This window comes from Micrasema longulum, unplaced genomic scaffold (genome assembly GCF_059751315.1).
Source record: "Micrasema longulum isolate JH-2025_06_02 unplaced genomic scaffold, ASM5975131v1 h1tg000261l, whole genome shotgun sequence".
NCBI classification, from domain to species: Eukaryota; Metazoa; Arthropoda; class Insecta; order Trichoptera; family Brachycentridae; genus Micrasema; species Micrasema longulum.
In genome coordinates, this window is record NW_028277465.1 from 744,998 (window position 1) to 766,415 (window position 21,418).

The 21,418-nt window shown below is 32.3% G+C and overlaps 1 protein-coding gene across 7 annotated transcripts in view; it reads right to left on the reverse strand.

The window, feature by feature from the left end:
* Irk1 (Inwardly rectifying potassium channel 1) overlaps window positions 1–21,418 on the reverse strand; it is a 108,603-nt gene that overhangs the window by 72,433 nt on the left and 14,752 nt on the right. For 4 of the 7 annotated variants that reach the window (XM_088224032.1, XM_088224029.1, XM_088224031.1 and 1 more), the window contains exon 2: window positions 20,388–20,984. In XM_088224032.1, coding sequence (XP_088080158.1) covers window positions 20,388–20,764 — 377 coding nt within the window. In that variant the 5' untranslated portion in view covers window positions 20,765–20,984. The remainder of the gene's footprint in view (window positions 1–20,387; window positions 20,985–21,418) is intronic. The other 3 variants (XM_088224034.1, XM_088224033.1, XM_088224030.1) reach the window with 2 other exon arrangements.

Below are 21,418 nucleotides of genomic sequence, written 5' to 3' on the forward strand. Positions count from 1 at the left end.
AACGCTCGTTATAGGAAGCTGCTACCTCCGTTCTCGGAATTCAATGATATTTTTGAAATCGAAACACCTTTTGCCTAATATTCTCCTTGAGAAGTTTTTTATTACGACACTTTCATTTATTTTACTGTTTATACATACATATTTGTAAATTTGCGGGCTTATTGCCAAATTGCAACTTCTTCCATCCAATCAATAAAATAAAACGTGTTACATATTTATGTAATACCATTATACTATTTAAAAAAATCTTTTTATATTATAAGGCTATTTTTCATTATAATAGTTATAATTTATTTTTTACTAGTGGAATTATACGGAGTGGCTTTTAACGGGTATGCTTTTTTCTTATCTTTTTTTTGTGTTTCCTTATATGTATAGAAAACTTTAATTTGCCTATAATTTTGGTCGATTTGTAAATACTGTTTTATTTTTGTTACAGCGGCTGTTGTTTTCTTTTAATAAATAAAATAAAATAAATATGAACCTACCACATTTTTAATATTACCATTAAACAGCAAAAATAATTTATTTTAGACAATTTTTTTTTATGAATTCAATTTATCTATCTTTACAGTCTCAATTCTGGGGATTGGTTTGCAGAAAAGTCCCGCATCTCGTCCCCGACTACTCTTTATTCTCTGGAGTCTTCAGTTCAATATATGATGCGCAGTTCAAATCCTCGCACACTTGTTCTAACCACTCCCGTCAGGGAAACCCTCTCCGATTTCGCCCTCAGCCATTCCCTCTATTATGTCATGCAGAAGACCCTCACGGCGCATAACGTGACCGATCCATTGAGCTCACCTCTATTATACTTCATGAAATAGTACGTCATAGATAAACGCACGTTTGACCAAAGTAAAAACCGTTTCGAGACTCTATCGCCAGCCAGCACTCTCGCCTCCTCTGCGTCAATCTAGCCTCCCTTAGTTCCCCCAAATAAAGTCAAAAGATCGTCATCGACGGCTTTCCAGGATGGCGTAAGCCCGCAGGTTTAAGCGACGGACAACTCGAGTATAGGTTCTCCTGAGGTATGCGCAGCACGCTTTCAAGCCAGGTCCACCGCCATATCCTCAAGACGCTCGTTATGGAACGCTGCTGCGTCCGTTCTCGGACTTGAATGTGTTTTTTTTTTTTTTTTAATTCGCTCGGTAAATAATAGGACCCAAAATCAGTGATCGAACATCCCATTTCCAAGACCAACCAAAACGATTTTTTACGAGTACCTAAGCCTTGTACATGACGCGTAAGGCTACTAAATACAGGGGTCCAAATATATATATAAAAAAAATAATAGAGTTATAAAAATCGAAATGGTAAACATTTAAACTACGTCATCAATATTGTGCATAATTATTCAATTTTAAATGGTTTACAGATCTTTTAATAGGAAAATAAATATTTCTGATTTGGTTCAGGAGTTTCTGCACCATGCATCTTAATATTTATGTGTATGTGATAAATTTTATAAAACACGCATAGGTAAAAATAGTATTTAAGCCAAGGTATATTATCTGGTTCAGCAGAAAACATGTGTATTATAGCAGTTAGTACACACACGAACATAAATATACATGTTATTATTATTCTACGATAAATCCTTATAAATATGTTCATATAAAATAATAAAATACCAAATGTAGATGTCGCAAAGAAAAAGTTTTTTCTAGTGTAGGTACGTACTTAAATAACTTTTTAAAGTTTCGTATTTTTTTGTTTAATTTCGGAAAAATAAATTAACATTATTTTTAAAAAGTCCTAAGGGTAGTTGCATCAAAAAATTAAAATCTGAAGTTTAACGATACTTTGCGGTTTTGTTAATTATCTCTGTTCATTAAGTCTTCTTCGTTTATTCTCAAAAGTAAAAATATTTTCAAAAAGTATATTGTTTGGTGTCCTCGGTACAATTTAACCAACTATGGTATACATACGTAATTAAAAAAGGTAAGATTACCAATGAGAAGAAAAACCGAGTCTCAAACCTTATTGTACGGGGGATTAAAACTGGACGATGAGTTACCTGAAGAAAAATAAAAGAAATGGAATACCTTGAAATATTTTGAATCAATATCTTTTTTTAAATTATATCTTTTGAAAAAAAAAATTACGGTTACTCAAAGTTTGTATTATTTCTTGAGATTTTATGAACTAACTTAATAAAGCATTAAAAAAATGGCAGACATATTTATTACTTTAATCAAAACATTATTATCAGTTTTTTTTCTTTGTTTGTACTTTTTGTATTGATGAGTTATTTCAGTATTATGTTCGTTATTTTGTATAATACTTGTTGTACTATGTTGTTTTAGTTATTTATATGTCCTAACTCAAAACAGGACTTTGGTTCCATGGAGTTGGGACTTATGTCTCTAAAAATTATAGATAATGTAACTACAGTGAATAAATAAAATAAATTTTATTTAATATTTGTATATAACCACTTACTGACTTTTCTTTGTCTACCGGTTTCGAGACGTACCCGTCTCTTCGTCAGGAAACCTCACACCAGTTTGACCACAAAGTTAATGCTTTAAATATTTATAATAAAATAAATAAAATTAAAAAAAGGATCATCTAAATGATGTAAAAAGAAGATACAAATAAATTAACACAATCACCGGTGTGGTTCCATATTAATTTATAATTATGCAATCAGTATTTCACGACGCTAAAATATAATAATATTATGATATGCAGAAGAGAGAAATTGGGTATTAAACGTTGTAACCACGTGCAATATGCATATTCGGGCAATTACTGTCAATGATAATTACTATTATTTCAACTAACACCTCTAAAATGCACTGACAGAATTAACATCCGGTAGAATCTAAAGCTTTGCATAAAGTTTGCAAAAAGGGTACATTTTATTATTGTAGCCATATAAATGTTAGGGTTTTTTAATTATATTTTAAATAAAGATGTAAAACTTCCAAATAAAAATGCAGACGCTCGGGTAACCATGATGTAAAATTAAAAAAAGAATTCTAATTTATTTATAACATTACTTGAAATTATCATGATTTGCTCATACCAGGATAAGAAAACATCATACATACATTAGCTTAGATTTGAAATTTGAAAAAAGCGTTTAATATAAAAGTTTACTGGACTTTGGTTTATGAATATTACAATTAAATTTATTATTGTACTAAAAATTAATAAATGAATAATTCTAGAAGCAACACGCAGTTTTTTATGTTGTTTTAACATATTCTAGAGGGCTACAAACTCAATTAATATAATGATTAGTTGACTCGTTAAGTTATAAAAATCTAAATTACTCACAATGATAATTGAATGCGTTTCGTATGCAGATGTAAATAAAAAAAATATGCAAGAAAAATAAAAATAGTTATTGATTTAAGTAAAAATCTACACTGTACTACGAGGAAAGAAGAGGGTTAAAGTAGGAAGGAAAGATGAAAAGGAAAGAAGGGTAGAAAAAACTAAAATTTTGGTTTATCGGACAATGCGTTTGCGTACAATGCAAGATGTGTCGTATTTGATTCCTTGACATTATATTTTTGTTTGAAAAATGGTGTTTTTACTCTGAAGTATTTCAGTAAGACACTTTTCAGCCGCACTAATTATCTGACCTTGTACAATAAAGAATTAATTTTTTTGCTAATAGCCTACGCCAAATTTTTATTTGTTGAAAACTTGTTCATTATCATATTTTTTTATTAGAGGAAGAAAATTGAATAATTTCCCAGAAATAAATTAGAATCTATGTAAATTTGACCAAATTTCGCTATTTAAACAATAGTTTAATTTATAACGAATAATGAATATCCCCATATAAAATACAGATCAAATAGTTTAAAATATTATTTTGATTTAACGAGTAAAGGGAGATCATTTAAAACGTACCTAAAAATTAATGTGCCGGCCAGTAAAAAAAAAAAAAAAAAATTGTGGCAAACCATTTCTTAAACATTTATACTAAGACGGCAAAAGTCTACGACTTAATAATCTAAACTTATTTTACGTTAAAAAAACATATAAATCATGAAATCATCAACATATTAAACTAGTTGAATAATAAACAAAAACAACGCTTATCTATTTGAGAGATCTCTCCCAAATAAATATGTTACTACCTGTCTGTTCACGTTCATACAAAAGGGTCGTTGCATTAGTGGTAATATTAGTAGGATTAGTGGAATATAATACTAAATATATTTATATAAATGTCAAGAAGCACATCCCTGTACTTATTTTCATTTATAAATAATTGATTTTTTTAAGACAATCAATAGACTTAAGTAAGCCCTAATAGATAGAAAATAGGCATTAATGAGTAAAACTTAACTTAAACACTCTTAAAATCGACTTAAATTAACAAAGTGTATAATTAACAAAAGGTATGTATATAGCATAATCTAGGCTGAAATGGCAAGTGTGACATCGCGAGACAACACCGCTTGCTTCTTAAATGCCTGCCCTTGCTGAAGGAACACATCGAAAGTACCGTTTATTGAGATTTCGTTCACTGTTCTGAGGATCCTTGGTAGAGGGGAAAAGAATCCAATGTTAGTTTTATAATTTCCCACAGCAAAGACAGAATTGGTATGCAAGTTACGGCGAGGTACATTAAGATTTATCTGAGCAAGGATATCATGGGCATCTATACAGTAAGATATTAATTTGTGCAAGAATATTAAACCAGCCAAAATCCTTCTGAATTCTAAACTAAATACATGAAAGTACTCTAGACGATCATAATAGTTGATTATGAAAGTATTAGATACGATTCTAAATATTAACGATTTTAAAAATTTACGTTGCACCGATTCAATCCGCGTTATATGAATATTATAATAGGGAGACCATATTATAGAATTAAACTCAAACAAACTACGAACAATTGATTTATATAATGTACATATTTGTAATTTCCGGGCTTTTGAATGGTTTAGATATTCGAAAGATTCTGTAGTAGTAATTTAGAAAAAGTTGTCCAGTCGTTCATAATTTTTATTATTTCATTATTTATTTATTTATTTATTTATTTATACTTCTACATTGTCTGTATTTTTTTTTATACAGAATAATGTTCCCTCACTGGGGGGTGTCCCGTGCTGAGGGAAACGTTTTACAAAATGTGAAACATGTCTTAGATTCGCTATTTAACAAAGTTAACATAATAATAACCATAAAAAACGTAATTAATCCAATTAACCTAATTATCACTAACACAATAAACAATAAAAAACTAAAATAATCTTTAAAAACATAACCAATATATAGGGCAGGGCTGAGGTCCTGTGGCTATTGTCTTAGACTCAAAGTTCCGTCGTTCGAATCCCATTTTACCCCAACTTGATTCCATTTTCTAATAGTGAGTTATTTACAACTCGTTGTTGAAAATGGCCATCAAAATTAAATATTTGGGTTAATCATAAGAACGCAAATATTTCTTTTTAAAATAAATAAATAATAATCATAAAAAATATACAGACCAATAGAACAAATTTCACAAACAGTACACACATTTTACCTATTTGGCTTGATCCACTCATCGATCCAAATATGAATTGATTTATCAAATAACACTACGAATCATCACTACTAATCACAGTGATAGTTTTTTGTTGCCATAGTAAAAATTATTCAAAATGCCATTCTCTACAAGGTACAAACTTTTTTTTTATAGGCTGGTATTTTTTTGTACGAAGTGAGAATGATATCCTTTGTAGGTAAGCTAAGAATCTCCGCGTGCCACTAAACATCTTCAAAATTGGTGTCGTTCTAATACTAGCCATTAAATTTGAGAATCTAGTTCACAGGAAAGGATGTATGCAGTATGGTGCTGTCAGCCAGATTTAAAACGAGCGGCCATTTTCCATAATTGCATCGCGGGCAATAATACTGCGCCAAGAAAATTATGTCAGAGGAAGTTGCAGGCGTTGACCCAACGCTGGGGGGTCGGGTCGGGTAGGTAGCGAGCGCTGACTGGTGACTAGGCCGCGGCGGTGCTACACTCACATGCAACCGTAGCTGGCGGCTCCAGTGACGTAGGCGGGTTGCGGCTAACTCGAAGTTTTCGAATCTAGGGATATCTTGCAATAATAAAATTCAACGATCAAATTGCTACTACGCAAAGGTGTATACCTCCAGTGGCTAAATCACAAATAACTATCGACGTGCTAATAAGCGACGTGATAACCATTTCTCACCATGGTTTTTTATCGTATTCGCGATCACAATGGAACATCCGTGAACACCTTATATTAAATGTTAAAATATTTACGTTTCGCGACGTATAATTCTGCTGCGCGATCACATATTTCAATTTCACCGGTGTAAATATGGAAAATTTTCCAAAACTGCTAAGTTTATTCATTTATTATTTATCATGCTATTAATTGCATTTAGCCGGTGGTTGGCAAGCCGAATGTCAAGAAAAGTAGCCGCAATAGTAATTGTAATTTAATTTTATATTTTTTGTATTAGATACTCCTTACTATTTTGAAAATGCAATATATTGTATTATTTTTTATAGTAAACGTCGATTTTGTGCTAGTGGAATGTACTTATTTACGAGGAAAACAAAAAACAAACCGACACGAGCGTTGACTTAAAGAAAATGTTAAAAAAGGCTATAAAAAATGGATAGTGGAGCTGGGTAGAAGTAAAATGGATTGTCTCATTCGCCCAAACCAATATTGAATCAATTGCTCTACAAATGTATAGTTTATGTAAAATGTTTGTTCTTTCCACAATATTTTGAGATTGTCCAAATTTTTGTAGACAAGGACTGGATTCAACTCCCTGGGGATAATATAAACAGCTCCCCAGGGAGTTGAATCCAGTCCTTGTCTACAAAAATTTGGACAAACTCAAAATATTGTTGATAAATTACCTGGTCCATAAAGAAGTATAGAAATTGAAAAAATAATATTTTCAGGCGTTGCCTAGTATGTAGGTGAAATAAATAAATTAGATGAATCTCACCCGCATAAATAAAGGTTTCAGCTTTTTAACTTCACAAACATCAACAGATGAAAGAATTGAAGGAATATAGATGTTCAAATATAGGCAGAATGGTGAATGTTACACAGTGTGTAAAGTGGCCACTTAAACCAGCCATTGACAGGTCATAAGCCCTGTAGATGCCTAGACTTCTATATTACCTTCTCTTAAATGTTCTTCATCTCTGTTGTAATATGTTTTGTTCTTTCATTGTGCGTTTTATAAATAAATAATAAAGATGTATATAAATTAAATATAAACTTAAATACGTTGTGTTTAAAACTGTCTGAACATTTTGTTAATTATCTCGGTACATTAATTCTTTTTTGTTTATTCTCAAATGTAAAAATATTTTTTAAAGCATATTGTTAAGTGTCCTCGGCACGGATAACCCCAGTGAGGTTACATTATTTTTATTATTAATCTTTGTTTAAAATGGAAAAAAATATATATACATATATAATAAGATAAAGCTATTTACTTATTATCAGTGAACAAGTATTTTTTTTTCTTTTAAAGGAATAAACCGCTAAGCCTGCCTCTACTGTAGAGGTTTGTCTGCAGGTAGGAAAGGAAGTATTTAGAAGGCATTTATGAATAATGTACCACAGCACCTAGACTAGTTGAGAAAAAATCTTTGTTGGGTTTTTCCTTGCACTGGAGAGAATCGAACCCGCGACGCCAATTTCACAGTTGGCCGTCTAACCAACTGCGCCACGGCGCCTGCCCGTGTCAATAAAGTGTTTTTACTTCAAAAACTCCCATATATTCAAACAACAATCTGTGTGGGAAAGTATGCCAAAGTAAAGTTTACAAAACTTACAATTAAAAATATAATTTTGAAGATCTCAGTTGGGAATTTCACTCCAAACAATTCCTTTTCTCTACCAAAAAGTTCATTCCCTCTGTAAAGGGTCCGTAAATATGTATTTAAAAAAACGCGAACAAAGCGGGGAATGGGAAAGCAATGACGAACGCTTTTGGATTAAACGATTTGCTTTTTTTTATTAAACATAAATAAATTATTAGTGCTTTTTTTTAAAATAAGAAATTCATAAAAAAACCTAGATGAATCTTCAACCCTGCACTTCACTGAATAGAAGAAATTCAACCAATTTAAGAAGCGGCGGTAACTTTACGTGTTAATTTTTGAATATTTCCCGATAAATTAAGTTGCATCATGAACACCTACGCCCACGGATGTTTGGCCCATGTAAATAAAATAAGTGTCAGGTAATTATTATAATTATAACCAGATTTAATTCAACTCAATTAGAAATGCCCTGACTGATGTGTACGTAAGCATACGAATTAATAAATATACCCCACTCTACTTTGGATCAAAAATGGTGGCGCATAGTGGGAATAACTGCTATTTTATTATAATTTATTAGAATAGCGTGTGTATGTTATTGTTTTGTAAAATGGTTAAAAATTAAACTGATATAATACGTATCAGCTATATTTAATTAGACGAGCATGTGATACGCTATTGCTGTGCCAAATGGTTAAAATCTTTACTAATAATATAATATCAGCTGTATTTAATAAGAATAACATATAAACATATCATACCCTATGTCATATGGTGCACGTTGGCGTTGGCTTCGAACAACGTGGGTCCTATCAGCACGTTGGTTTTATATATTTATGCAACCACTATGGAATCCGCGTGTTAGTGTTATTAAATACCCGACGAAGAGACGGGTGCGTCTCGAAACTGGTAGACAAAGAAAAGTTGGTGAGTGAAAAATAACATTTATTTTGATTCTTTCATTTAAAATTTATCAGAAATGGATAGAAAATAGAAACGAACTAACCTATTGTAACGAAAATAACAAAACATCAGTTATTATTTTAACTATAAAAGGTAGTCTGATTTTGACAGCTACAGTATTTTTATGACAGTACATTTTGAATGTCACTATTTCAATAAGCAATTACAAATAAATAAGTGTCACGTTGCGTTGACTATAAATTCTATTTAAATAAATTTCCGGCTGTATTTTACGAGCAATGGCATTCGAGGTAGACGGAATGAAAACCACTGTAAGCTTGATCCATATAAAACATAATTTTTCTTTACAGATTTGCTGTTAGTATTTATATTTTATTTTCTTAATTTAAAGCACGTTTAAAATAATAAACCAACGTTAATAATGTCATTAAAAAAGAAAAAGATTCTCAACATAAAGACAACTAAAACAAATGCAAACGAACACCACTTTCGGACAAAGGGATTTTTAATATCATGCAATTAAAATCTATATATTCTCACATGTAAAAATATTTTTTAAAAGTATACAGTTAAGTGTCCTTGGTAACAATGGTAACCCCAGTTAGATCACATAATTTTTATTATTAATCATTGTTTATAATGTGAAAAAAATTGAATAAATACATAATAAATAATTGTATTATTTTTAAATTTTCAAACACTTCAAATTAATTTAAAATGAAGCATTTTTTAAATATTTACAATTCATTAAAAATAGCCCAAAAATTTTTAACATTTCTTTAAATTATAGAAACGCTTATATTTCCATTAAAAAATATATATATATATGTTCGTTTTTTTTTTATATCCGATTTTGTATACTTTCGGTGATGGAATTCCGAAGTAATGTACATAATGGTCACTTAAAAAAATATGTAAAAAACAGTAAAAGCAATTTGATTTTATAAATGAATTAATAGGCAAGTATCAGCGGATTTTAATTTATACTCACTAAGTTTTGACATAAAGTGTCAACAAAAAAATGTAAACCGCTCTCTTGAAAAGTTGAATAAAATCACGTGCCTTATTCTTCCACGACCATGACGACTTGTCAGTTACAGATGTTCTTGTGCTAAAAAATAACATCAATCGGTCGCTTCGTTGCGACGAGGAAGAATAATTATTTTTTCCACTAAGAATTATTCCGAGGGAGTAATATTTTTCTCAGAATGAAACGTAATCTATGATACTCTTCAGTTCTCCGGCTATCCCCATGCAAAAAATCACGTTGATCGGTTTCTCTGTTGCGACGTGAAGAAAATATAAACAAACAGACAAACACAATTTTTGGATTTTTAATATTATATGGCACACCGCAGCGCGCCGTAAAATAATGTATTAAGTTAAAGTTTTATACTTTGAAATTCATATTTGTACTTTGGCGGGCTTTTTGTCAAATGGCTTTTTTTCCTACCAACCAATAAAATTAAAGGTGTTATTTAAATAATTTTAAAACGAATGCGAGAAAAAAAACGATGTACACAAAAACAAAATCATTAACCATGGAGTTTTATCTAGATACATCAACAAAAAACATTATATACTCGTACATATATACAAAGAATTAGAAATATTTTTATACATTCATTGATCTTAATACTAGTCATCAATGAGAAAAGGTGAATAAAGATAGAGGAAAAGAGGAGAGATTAAAGAAAAGAAAAGGGATGTTTCTTTAGGCGTGATTTAAACAGAGCTACTGTAGAAACATCTTTGATAGTGGATGGGAGATAATTCATTTGCCTTTTAAGAGGAAACGCGATCTGACTTTTCTTCATACAAACGTATTCTCGTATTTTATCCCTGAATTATGGCACTAGAGCAATGATTTTTTTACACACTATAAATATTTAGCATTGACGTATCCCTATTGTTTTGTTTTTTTTTTATTAAAACTAGGACCATCCAAATGATCGTAATTTTGAAAAACGGAAAAGGTACTGACACAGAAAATTTCAATATGATACTCTTTCTTTTTAAAAATAATCAAATCGCTTCAGTTTTGGAGTGCGAAACAGCCATACGTCAATTTTGTTGGTTTTAGTTAGGCAAAATTTGTCCCATGTGCAGTAGTCTTTTTTGCACAGTATCAGAGAGGCATTTGCGAGAGTGTGATAGAAAAATATCCTCTTAATTACATTACACAAGTCAATTCAATACCATTGAAATATAATATATATAGTTGACACTTCATACAAATCCGAGCTAAAAAGTCGTCCCCAAAGGAAAGGGAATGACCGTCATATCTCGTTGACTTTGACAAGCAAAACAGGTAGTACAGTAAAAAGCACGGACTGTTTACATCGGTCTACTGTAAGTTCTATTCAGCATGTCGCTCTCTTCCGCATACGCTTCACCTTTGTTTATCGTTTCACTAAACGCCCGACTAACTGAGCAGGACAGGGACAGGAGATGGCTTCCGAATAATAAAAACTGGTAACGTATTAATAAAACTTTTTTAACATTAAAATAGCTATTTTTAACCTGTGTTGAATAAGATAAAAACACCACTTACCGGCGAAAGGTTATACCATCGCTTTTTCTATCTTTTCCAGCTCGATTTGTGCAGTATCTTAGCGTACATTTATATACATTTTACTAATTGAGGACCATTTTCACAAAGTAAAATTTCTACAAAAAAAACCAAATGCGTTTTTTTATTGAAATAGGTTCTTCCATGTGAGCTTTATCGATTGGTGAAATAAAACTTTAACAAAACGATATATATGCGAAGGTGTAGCGGTTCAAATATCGTAAATCTTTACAAAACGAAATATCTACACTACATAGAGTTTTCACAAAGCGAAATATCTACATATTTTTGTTAGGGTGTTAAGTTTTTTAAGATCGAAAAAAAATCACAAACAAAACATGATTTCGGCCAAGAAAAAAGAAGTATAATAATAATAATATTATTATTTGAAATAAATTTTGTTATCGCTTTATTTGTGCTATTATGTATTTAAAAATATATAGGAGGTAAATATCTAAATGTGTATATTTACATGGGTACTTAGATATGTCAGTAGACATACAACTTTACAAAAAACAGTTAAAAATAATTTCACGCAAAAGTAAACTTATTTAATTTAATCCACACATTCCTATCACAAAAATATGTAAATATTTATTTTTTGTAAAAATTCGTGAATTAAGAACACTTTTATAAATAATTTTACATTGTTGATTTTTAATACGTGTGTAAGGATTTTGTATGTATATAAAAGATAATTTTTATTTTATTTAAAATCGTAATACTTTTATTTTTAACATGAAAAAAACCTTCTTCTGTAAAATTTACATTTTGTAGTTATTTCGCTTTGTTAAAACGGTCCTCAATTTCGAGGAGACAAAAGATCAAAAATAGCCGGAGAATGCTAGCAACAGACTCATGTCTGTTATTTCAAACATATGACAACTGGCCGCAGGTTAAGGGGGCATATTTTGGACGCTCATGTTTACTCTAGTTATATACCTCAATGTTTAATACATTGATTGTTTACGTTCTACGTATTTCTCTGCTACGCAAAGGTACAAAATATAAAACAATATAATTTAAATCTACCTGCATTTAGAATATTATATTGAAGTGAATAAGTAATTAGAATATGGTGCAGTGCAAGTAAGTACACGACCCCGAGTGACCTATTTAAGCTCTATAACACGCTCATTGATAAACCGTTGCTCATTTTATTAATTTATTTATTGAAAAGTCTTGGCAGAAGCCAGCGGAAAGTAGGAAAGTATAAACTATTTACACATAATTGATTTACAGATGTTCACACAAAATGTCTCCAACGTAGAACAGGCTGAGTCATATTATATGACTTACCTACCGAGAGAACACTCCATATCAGGGGCGAACCGTGTATAGAAGCGATTATGCGCAGCTTACCATTATATTTGACTAACCATAATAATGTTTTATTGTAACTTTATTTACAGAAAAATAAATAAATAATTAACATTTATTTTCAATCATTTCCACCGTTTGTATTTTTATCCTAATATAAATATAAATTTTGATAAAGCGCGCCCAGCGCCTGCGGTGAGCCAAGAAACTAGCCGATTATTCCAGCTTATTTTTTCATGCAAATAAGTATACAATATTTTGAATGTATTAACCCTAGTGCGGGTTTTTTCTCCTAGATTAAACTTGCAGATTACACAAATTCTTTAAAGATTCTTGATTCAGAAAACAGTGTTTCAAATATTGTTACTTAAGGACTATTTTTCTTTGAGATAGTACTTTTGACATAAGACCATAATTACTTTCATGCATCATAATATTGCAAGACATATAGCGCTCCACGCGGCCGTATTTAGCACTATAATTAATGGAACATTCGGCCAGTTGACATTTCAATTGAATACTTAATATCGACTGAATTCATAGTGGTATTTTCTACTTATTTTTAATGAATTATATATTCAAGCAATAGGACAATATATCTATTTATTATAATATATCACGAAGTTACATTGTTTGAGATGATTTTATGGATGAAAGTTGTTTTATCGCACAGAACCACAGAAAAATATCAATTTATAGTATTTATTACTTACATTTTATTATGTACCTTCCATGTAGGTACAAATATATGATATTTTTTTATAGCTTACCTGTAAATAAAATCAATATTCGCCACTGCTCCATATTCATGTTAAAACGCTAGTCGCGCACTCGTCAGATAGCAGATGGACGTTCGAATATTGTGGTTTTTGCTGGTTCGCCGATTTGGTGTTACTTTTGTGTTATCTTTTGTTACTTTGCCACCGAACCCAATACAAATTAATGCAATTACCTACCTTGTACTGGGATTCTTGGCACTTTAATTTTCAAACTTCTCTCTCGTGGTAGGCTCTATCAGATCCTGTGGTCAAATCGGCAATTGTCGGACTCTTGATTATAAATTCATACGCGACACAGTGGATTGGAATGACGTATTAATAAAATTACTTGTTGGCAATCGCGCTGAGAATATCAAATCACATGTACATTCGATGATAGTTCAGTTTTTTATTGGGCTGGAGAGAAAAAAAATGTACTCACAGTAGTATAATTGCAACATTTAAACTAGGGCTCAGTAGGTAGCAATAAATTTAACGCCGTAACCTAGTAAATGTGCAATACACAATACATTTAGTAAATGTTGCTCAACCAAATGCTCTAGTTTTACAAATATGTAAATTCCCTGGAAATATGTAAATAAATAAACCTAAAGATTAGGGCCTATATTACCCCAGAGTAATAGTTCGGTGGAGAAGTACTTTAGCTTTGTTTGGTTTTTAGTTAAACAACAAATGATGATGAAACAACAAATGAAATTTTAATATGGAAACTTCACTGGTCCATTAGAATTAAGTCCAATTGTGTAAAATATTAAACTTTGTAACTGTACTGTATGTTTCCTGAATAAAAGAAAATAAAAAATAAAAAAATAATAAAAACAAACGTGTGACGAGCGGTTTCGGTTTCCGATTAAAATTCTCGACCTGAGTACTTATGGCTCATTGTATTTCTGTAGCTAACTTCGTGGTTGATAATCATAAAACGGTTTTGTCCGTATGGGTGATTTTACTAGCCAGAATCATATTATTACTCTTTAGTCTATTGCAAAGGAAAAATAACAGGTATCGTCAATTTATCTATATAAATTAAAATGTAATTTTCTGAAAACGATTGCACCATTTTTGAGAATGGAACATAAAAGCCAGACATTTACACGGCTTTTGAACTGTCTTTAGCTGGTTTAAATGGATACTTTACACATGAAATTTTTCTCAACTCTTCCATCTGTTGACCTTTGGGAAGTAAAATAGGTGAAACTTTTATTAAGAAGTAGAATCCTGTCTTGTTTATAAACATTTAGGCATACTCAAAATATTGTTGATTAAGTTTTCTTTATTGAAAATAGAATATTCATAGAAAAACATTTTTGAAACATATTCAATTACAGGTTACCGACGAATCTACTTCAAGTTTTCATACGAAAACACGCCACATTTACGCCTCCAAACCAGAACCAACCAGCTAAGGGAAGTTAAACCGAACAGAAAAAACCACCAGAGAAGGCAACGGGAAACCACTCTGGTCATCTTTTCCCAGAAATCACTATGGCGATTATATCCAATAAGCAGTTGTCCTGGCTGCGGAATACAAGAGTAGCCCAGGACCGAGATGCTTTCGCTGTAGTGATCGTCAAAGGGACCTGACAAGCCACCGCAAGAAGAAGAAGAGAACTTAGAACGTGACGCGTACCAAATGTTACACATTGGTTTTTTTACTGACTCTCGTAATATTAATCCTGATATATGTAAAAAAATCTTTTTTACATTTACATTTTTTTAACATTTTTTTTTTTGCACCACAACAGGCCAGGAGGCCTAATTACAGTGGTGAATTACATCACAGAGCACCCAGGCTTGAGAAAAATCACATTTTAATTTTTGTGTTCTCACCGGGAATCGAACCCGGAACCTTCCGTGCGTGAGTCAAGCGTCTTGACCACTACACCACGGAGGCCGCCAATAACTGCTATAACTGGTTTAGGAAAGCCTTTTTGCTTTGCAATAGATTTTATTTTCCTACGTTGTTAAATGCAACTTGCTATAAATACTGCAATCGGCATCAGTAGGATTCTATGAATTATTATTCCTTCACATAAAAATAATAATCTTTTTAAAAAAAAACATGAATTAACGAATGAAAAATGGCGAATACTCTAAATCCAAGGCAATTTTAGAGCAAATGCCAATCTAAATCAATAATTTTTATTTTGGAATTTGGAAAACTATAACGTATAACTTTCATGGTCAAGATATTTTTTTTTAAATCGGTGTTTTTTGCTGGTTGCGGTAAGTTGCACCTAATATAACATCTTAATTGAACAATTGAAAACGATCGAATGGGAATAAAATAGAAGCTACGTATAAAATTAGTTTGCCAAATGTGTCAATTATGCAAATATGTCACCTGAGTGCTGCCATCTAAGTTTATTCTGGCATAACATATTAATACAATTTCGTTTATCAGAGCCAAAACCGCCTAACTGATTAGAATTATTGTAAGATAGTTGACTTTGGCACCGATTTACAATTATTACAAGTAAATAACACATAAAATACGTTGAAGTAATATAAAAGAAAATCAACAATATTTTGAGTTTGTCCAAATTTTTGTAAACAAGGACTGGATTCAACTTCCTGGTATGGAGAACGAGAAGAATAGAAATTGAAAAAATAACTAATAAATTTTCAGGCGTTGCCTAGTATGTGGGTGAAATAATTCAATTAGATGAATCTCACCCGCATAAATAAAGGTTTCAGCTCTTTAACTTCACAAACATCAACAGATGAAAGAATTGAAGGAATATAGATGTTCAAATATAGGCAGAATGGTGAATGTTACACAGTGTGTAAAGTGGCCACTTAAACCAGCCATTGACAGGTCATAAGCCCTGTAGATACCTAGACTTCTATATTACCTTCTCTTAAATGTTCTTCATCTCTGTTGTAATTTGTTAATAAAAGAAAATGTTCACGTTTGAAATTGCAATAAAACAGTGATTTTATTTTCTTTACTTACAAATTTGAAACATTCGGATTTTCGTTATCATCATTACACTCCTGTCCGCACCCAATGGTGCATAGAGCATTGCCTTGGTACATCAAATGCAGCGTATATCGATCATCTGTTAGAGGAAGATAAAGGGTTGTGGTCTCATGGCTAGTGCCTCGGACTCACGGATCAAAGGTCCGTGGTTCAAATCCCACTCTACCCCAACTTGATTCCCATTATCTAATAGTGAGTTATTTACAACTCGTTGAAAATGGCCCTCAAAATGAAATATTTGCGTAAATTATAAGAACGCAAATATTTCTTTTTTTATAAAAAAAAAAGTTTGCGCTTTACGATAATAAGCCTTAGGTGCTAGTCGCAGCAAAGAACTACCTTTTAATCAATATTTAATATCGTCCACCCTGGCAAAAATTGAACCAGAGACCTCAAACATGGTAAGCAAACATGCCAACCACTTATACTACGAGCTAGATTTTTATTTACTCACTTTCCTTATTCCGGATTTTTACCTGGGAGAAGCCATTGAGTAAACAGCACTCGTCCAGGATTCCGATTCTATTTCACACACAGAACTGTATTTTTCTTTTTTTCAGGTACGGAAATAATCTGATCACGGAAAAACCTCAAATGCCGCTTTGTATGAATTTTGTTAAAAAACTGTAAATTTATTATTGGTTTACACCTCAGAGTAATAACGCGCTGCCCGCTTATAGAGGTGCCGTTTCGCTTAATTGCTTAGAACAAAAGCGTTGCAATTTTTTTGGTAAGTGACAACTTCACTCTGCTGGCGGCTGACCTTGTTTGGTTTAACGACAGGCATGTTAACGGATGCTTCCGTCGCTGTGCGTTGATGTGCTCATGAGAAACGCGAAAATTTCCCTACTTTAATTATGACTAGCTGGCAATTGCTGCCACTGACTGTTACGAGCTAGAGTATTCGGCCCTTCGGACCTTATGTAATTGGCCCTCCGGGTCTCGTTTTATCGGCCGTACGGGCCTCAACTTTCAGCTCTTTGCGCCTCATTTGGATCTCGGTCACCTAGAAGATTCATCCCTTTGAGCCTCACATTTTACGGCTGTTGTTCGGAGTAATCTAAATGTATTTAATAAAGACTAATCTCTCACTCAAGATAATGCTTCAAAAACCACAAAAAAAATAACATCTAGGTAAAAATATTGGTTAGTAAGCGATTAAAATTAAAAAGAAAGGAATGAATCATTTAAAAATAAAATAAGATAACAGTCAGCCACAGCTGACTGTACTATATAATTTTAACATACGAAAATTACTCTGATTTTGCGTTGATACCACGATAATAAGGCTCCAATTACTGTGCACAAGAATAAGGAACAGACGCAATCAATCAATTCTAAAGTATCAATATTATAGATTCAACTATTGCTCACTTCGTGATTGATAATCCTAGATCAATTTTTGTGCATATGGGCTCTATAAGCGTGTGCGCATTTTTTCTTTAAGGGTTACACATTTTTAAAAAATAATCAGATATTTTTTATGCTCAGCATAAACTTGAAAAATGTCTTATTTAAAATTAAAAGTATTGATCTAAAAAAAATTGCATAGACAGTTTTCCACTAAAACGATCGTCATACCTCTATGCGCCATACAGTGCCCATGGAGTGGTACAAATAACACCGCATTGCTACTCCAATAAATATACAAACGCAAGGTAATCAGACTTACGCTTCATGTCTTACTCCCCACGGACTATGAATTATTGCGGTGTAAAAACACATCTAACGATAATTTTATGTCAAGCTTACCGGGAGTCGAATCCATGACAAATGTGGGAGGGAAAATGCGTTAAACAGAGTACACCATACGACTTTTTTTTAATGTGAGTGTTAAATAAAAAGAAACCGTTCTAGATAAGTGAGTATGTGCGGTATTACATAAGTTCCTAAAGGCTTGATTATTCAGTGCTTAAACCCAGGTAATATTATAATGTAACGTGACACAAGCAAATATTATTCTTAAGTAGTAGCACAACATACGGGTAATTACAATATGTATTACAAGAATTATCGCCCTAAGCATTATTGCTAATCTGCCACAATGTTGCGACACCTGTTTTTATAAAAAATGCCACGTAAAATGCAATTTAATACATAGGCTGCAAAGGACACATTTTAAATGTTATTTAGTTATTATTTTTTATTCTATTTATTAGTTTTATTTATTTTATTATTAATTATATATATACAACTATGCACGTGTTTGTATGTGTATTTGCGTATGCACATATGTTTATGTGTGTATTTGTATATACGAGGGTCATTCGGAAAGTAGTACCCGTTTGGGAATATAAAAAAATCTAGTGAAGATAAACAAATATGAACGTTTTATTTGTAAAGAACATACCTTAATTTACTTTTCTACATAGTCACCTAGCAAATTTAAGCATTTTTCGTAACGTGTGACGAGTTTTTGTATCCCAGCATCATATATTCCTCTGCCGCCAGTGTATAGAGATTCGTAGTCACAGCTGCTTTCAGCTCTTTATCACTTTCAAATTTCTTTAAGTAACTTCTTCCTACCTACCCAAACCATTCAGGTTGAGAAAATTAAGTACATGGACATATTCTGGGTAATTATGCAGAATCTTATAATTGTATACACAAATTTAAGACAAAAATGAACTAAAAATTTACACTTTTCTATGAAGAAAGGAGAGGAGAAGTGATGAGAAGTGGGAATGAAAGAAGGAAGAGAAAAGAACAACTCAAACCTTTAGATAGTGAAATTTCAATCTTGATTAAAATGTAAATAAAGAAGGGGCGTCTCTAACATTAGTGGGTAGATTATTCCACAATCGATCAACTACTAATGTGAAAGAGAAGGCAAGAAAATAAAAGCGGTAAAGGGGTATTAAACTGATGTTATTGTGACTTGTTTAAACCAAATCCAAATTGCTAACTAGAAAAACTAAGACCATTATTTACAAAACTCTCCTCAGACCGGACATTGCATATGGTACCAACTGCTGGGTTATGACCAAAATATATGAAAACATGGTATTAGTATTTAAAGTATTAAGGAAGATATTTGGCGTTGTCAACCAAAGCGGAGTGTGGAGAAGACGGTATAATCATGAATTGGAGGCACTGTATGGCGAACCCAACATTGCACAATTCATACAAATTATATGATTACAATGGTTGGGCTTGTGCAAAGAATGAATGATAATCGTACCTCAAAAGAGATTCTTTATACTACTCCAGGAGGTAGACGAAGAAAAGGCAGACCAAAATTAAGATGGCTAGATAATGTGGAAATGAAATTAGAGCAATTGGCCTTACGAACTCGAGAAGAGCCGCAGGGTGCAGGGAGGGCCCACAACGGGCTGTAGCTCCACGGATGATGAAGAGATATCAAATAAAAATTAAAGCGGTGAAGGGGCAATGAATCTGATTTAGAGGGATGAAAAGGATTATTTTAGGCGGAAATTCAAAATTCATGTTTTAAAACTTTATACCTCTCTGGCCCTTCAGAAAAATGTAAAGGCCTTTTTATCCCCCAAATTATCACAAAGTGATAAAAATAGGGCCTTCACCAAAAACGGTAAATGATGGAAAAAAACGGGTGTCATATTCGGATTTAGGAAATCATTTTACATAAGAATTAGCAGGAATATTGTTGGGCCGATTTTCACGCAGTTCCAGTGTTATTTGTGTTTACGTAGGTATATAATATATATTAATAATCGTTGGTTAATAGTAACGTTACTTCTTTTTCTTAGCGACAATATTTTTTCAATATTTTAATACTTAACAATATGACAGCAGTTATGCTCACAGTGTACCTCGCCTACTTATTTTGCGCCCTCAACATCAATAAAATGATAAAATAAAATAAATAAATAAATGAAATAGGCATCCACATAATTGTAATATATGATGCATAGGTATATCGATATATATATTCGATTAACGACTAGATAAGATGCGTTTTTAAGATGCATTTTTAAATATTAAATAAACAAACTTATTCAATATTTTTAAAACATATACGATCTGTTATTGACTTACCTAGCAAGAGGTCCCGGTCCATCCTTCCCGCTGTTCCTGTCCCCCCTCAGAGAAAACCTCAGTTGTTTGTGAAAGTTTCCTAACAATCCATTCCCCCCAGAAACCTTTCTCGCTCCCAGGGATTGGGTCCTCGTAAGCCTCCCGATCCCCGGGGGAGGGGGCACATTGGGACTGAGGCTGTTAGGATCTGTGTGGAGGCTCAGCCCATTCTCCATCGCGTGAGGGACCTCGAACGAGGGCCTCGTCCTGATGATGATCGGAATCGGCTTTTCGCGCGGAGAATCTTCCAGAAGCTTGTCCCATGGCTGCGAAAGGAGATCGGAGCTGGAAATGTCTTTGGAGCCGTCGGATGTCAGAACCTCGTGGTCTGTGGACATTTTGTCGCGGTCAAACAACGATCTCCCTTGATGGTGGAAATTTCAGTAAACAAATCATAATTGTTTTTTTTCTGAAAATAATTTGTCACAAAAACTAATGCAGGTCAATAAACTTTTACATTTCACTTTTTTACTGTCATGTTTATTTACACAACTGATTGCAAAATATTTTTTTTGTCATTACGTTTTGAGTTACTCGACTAAATATCTATAAAATAAACTATTAAAAAATAATTTAACAACAGAAAAATAACACTTTGTAGATGGGAATAATATGGAAGTATTTTTATCTTCTATCCGATGTTTTTTTTATGAATAAATAGCTGGGCCCCGATTACAATGGGAAGTTAACAGAGTTACCTTCAATTGTATGTAAAGTAAAACCAAATTTTCCGTGCGAAAAGGTGTATGTATTTATGATTTTTTATTTAGCGCATAATTTATAACATGGTTACAGGTTACCAAAGAAGATAATTCAAATTTTCATCCAAGTATTTACATTTTTGTACATAAATATCGGTTTTACTTTACACCGTCTCGATATGTACTGATGAAGATGGAGTTTGTAATCGCGGCCCAGGGCTGGTATTCCAAACGCTGTCGCGGCCGTATTATCTTGTGTATTTATATACAAAATACACGAGAAAAACTGTT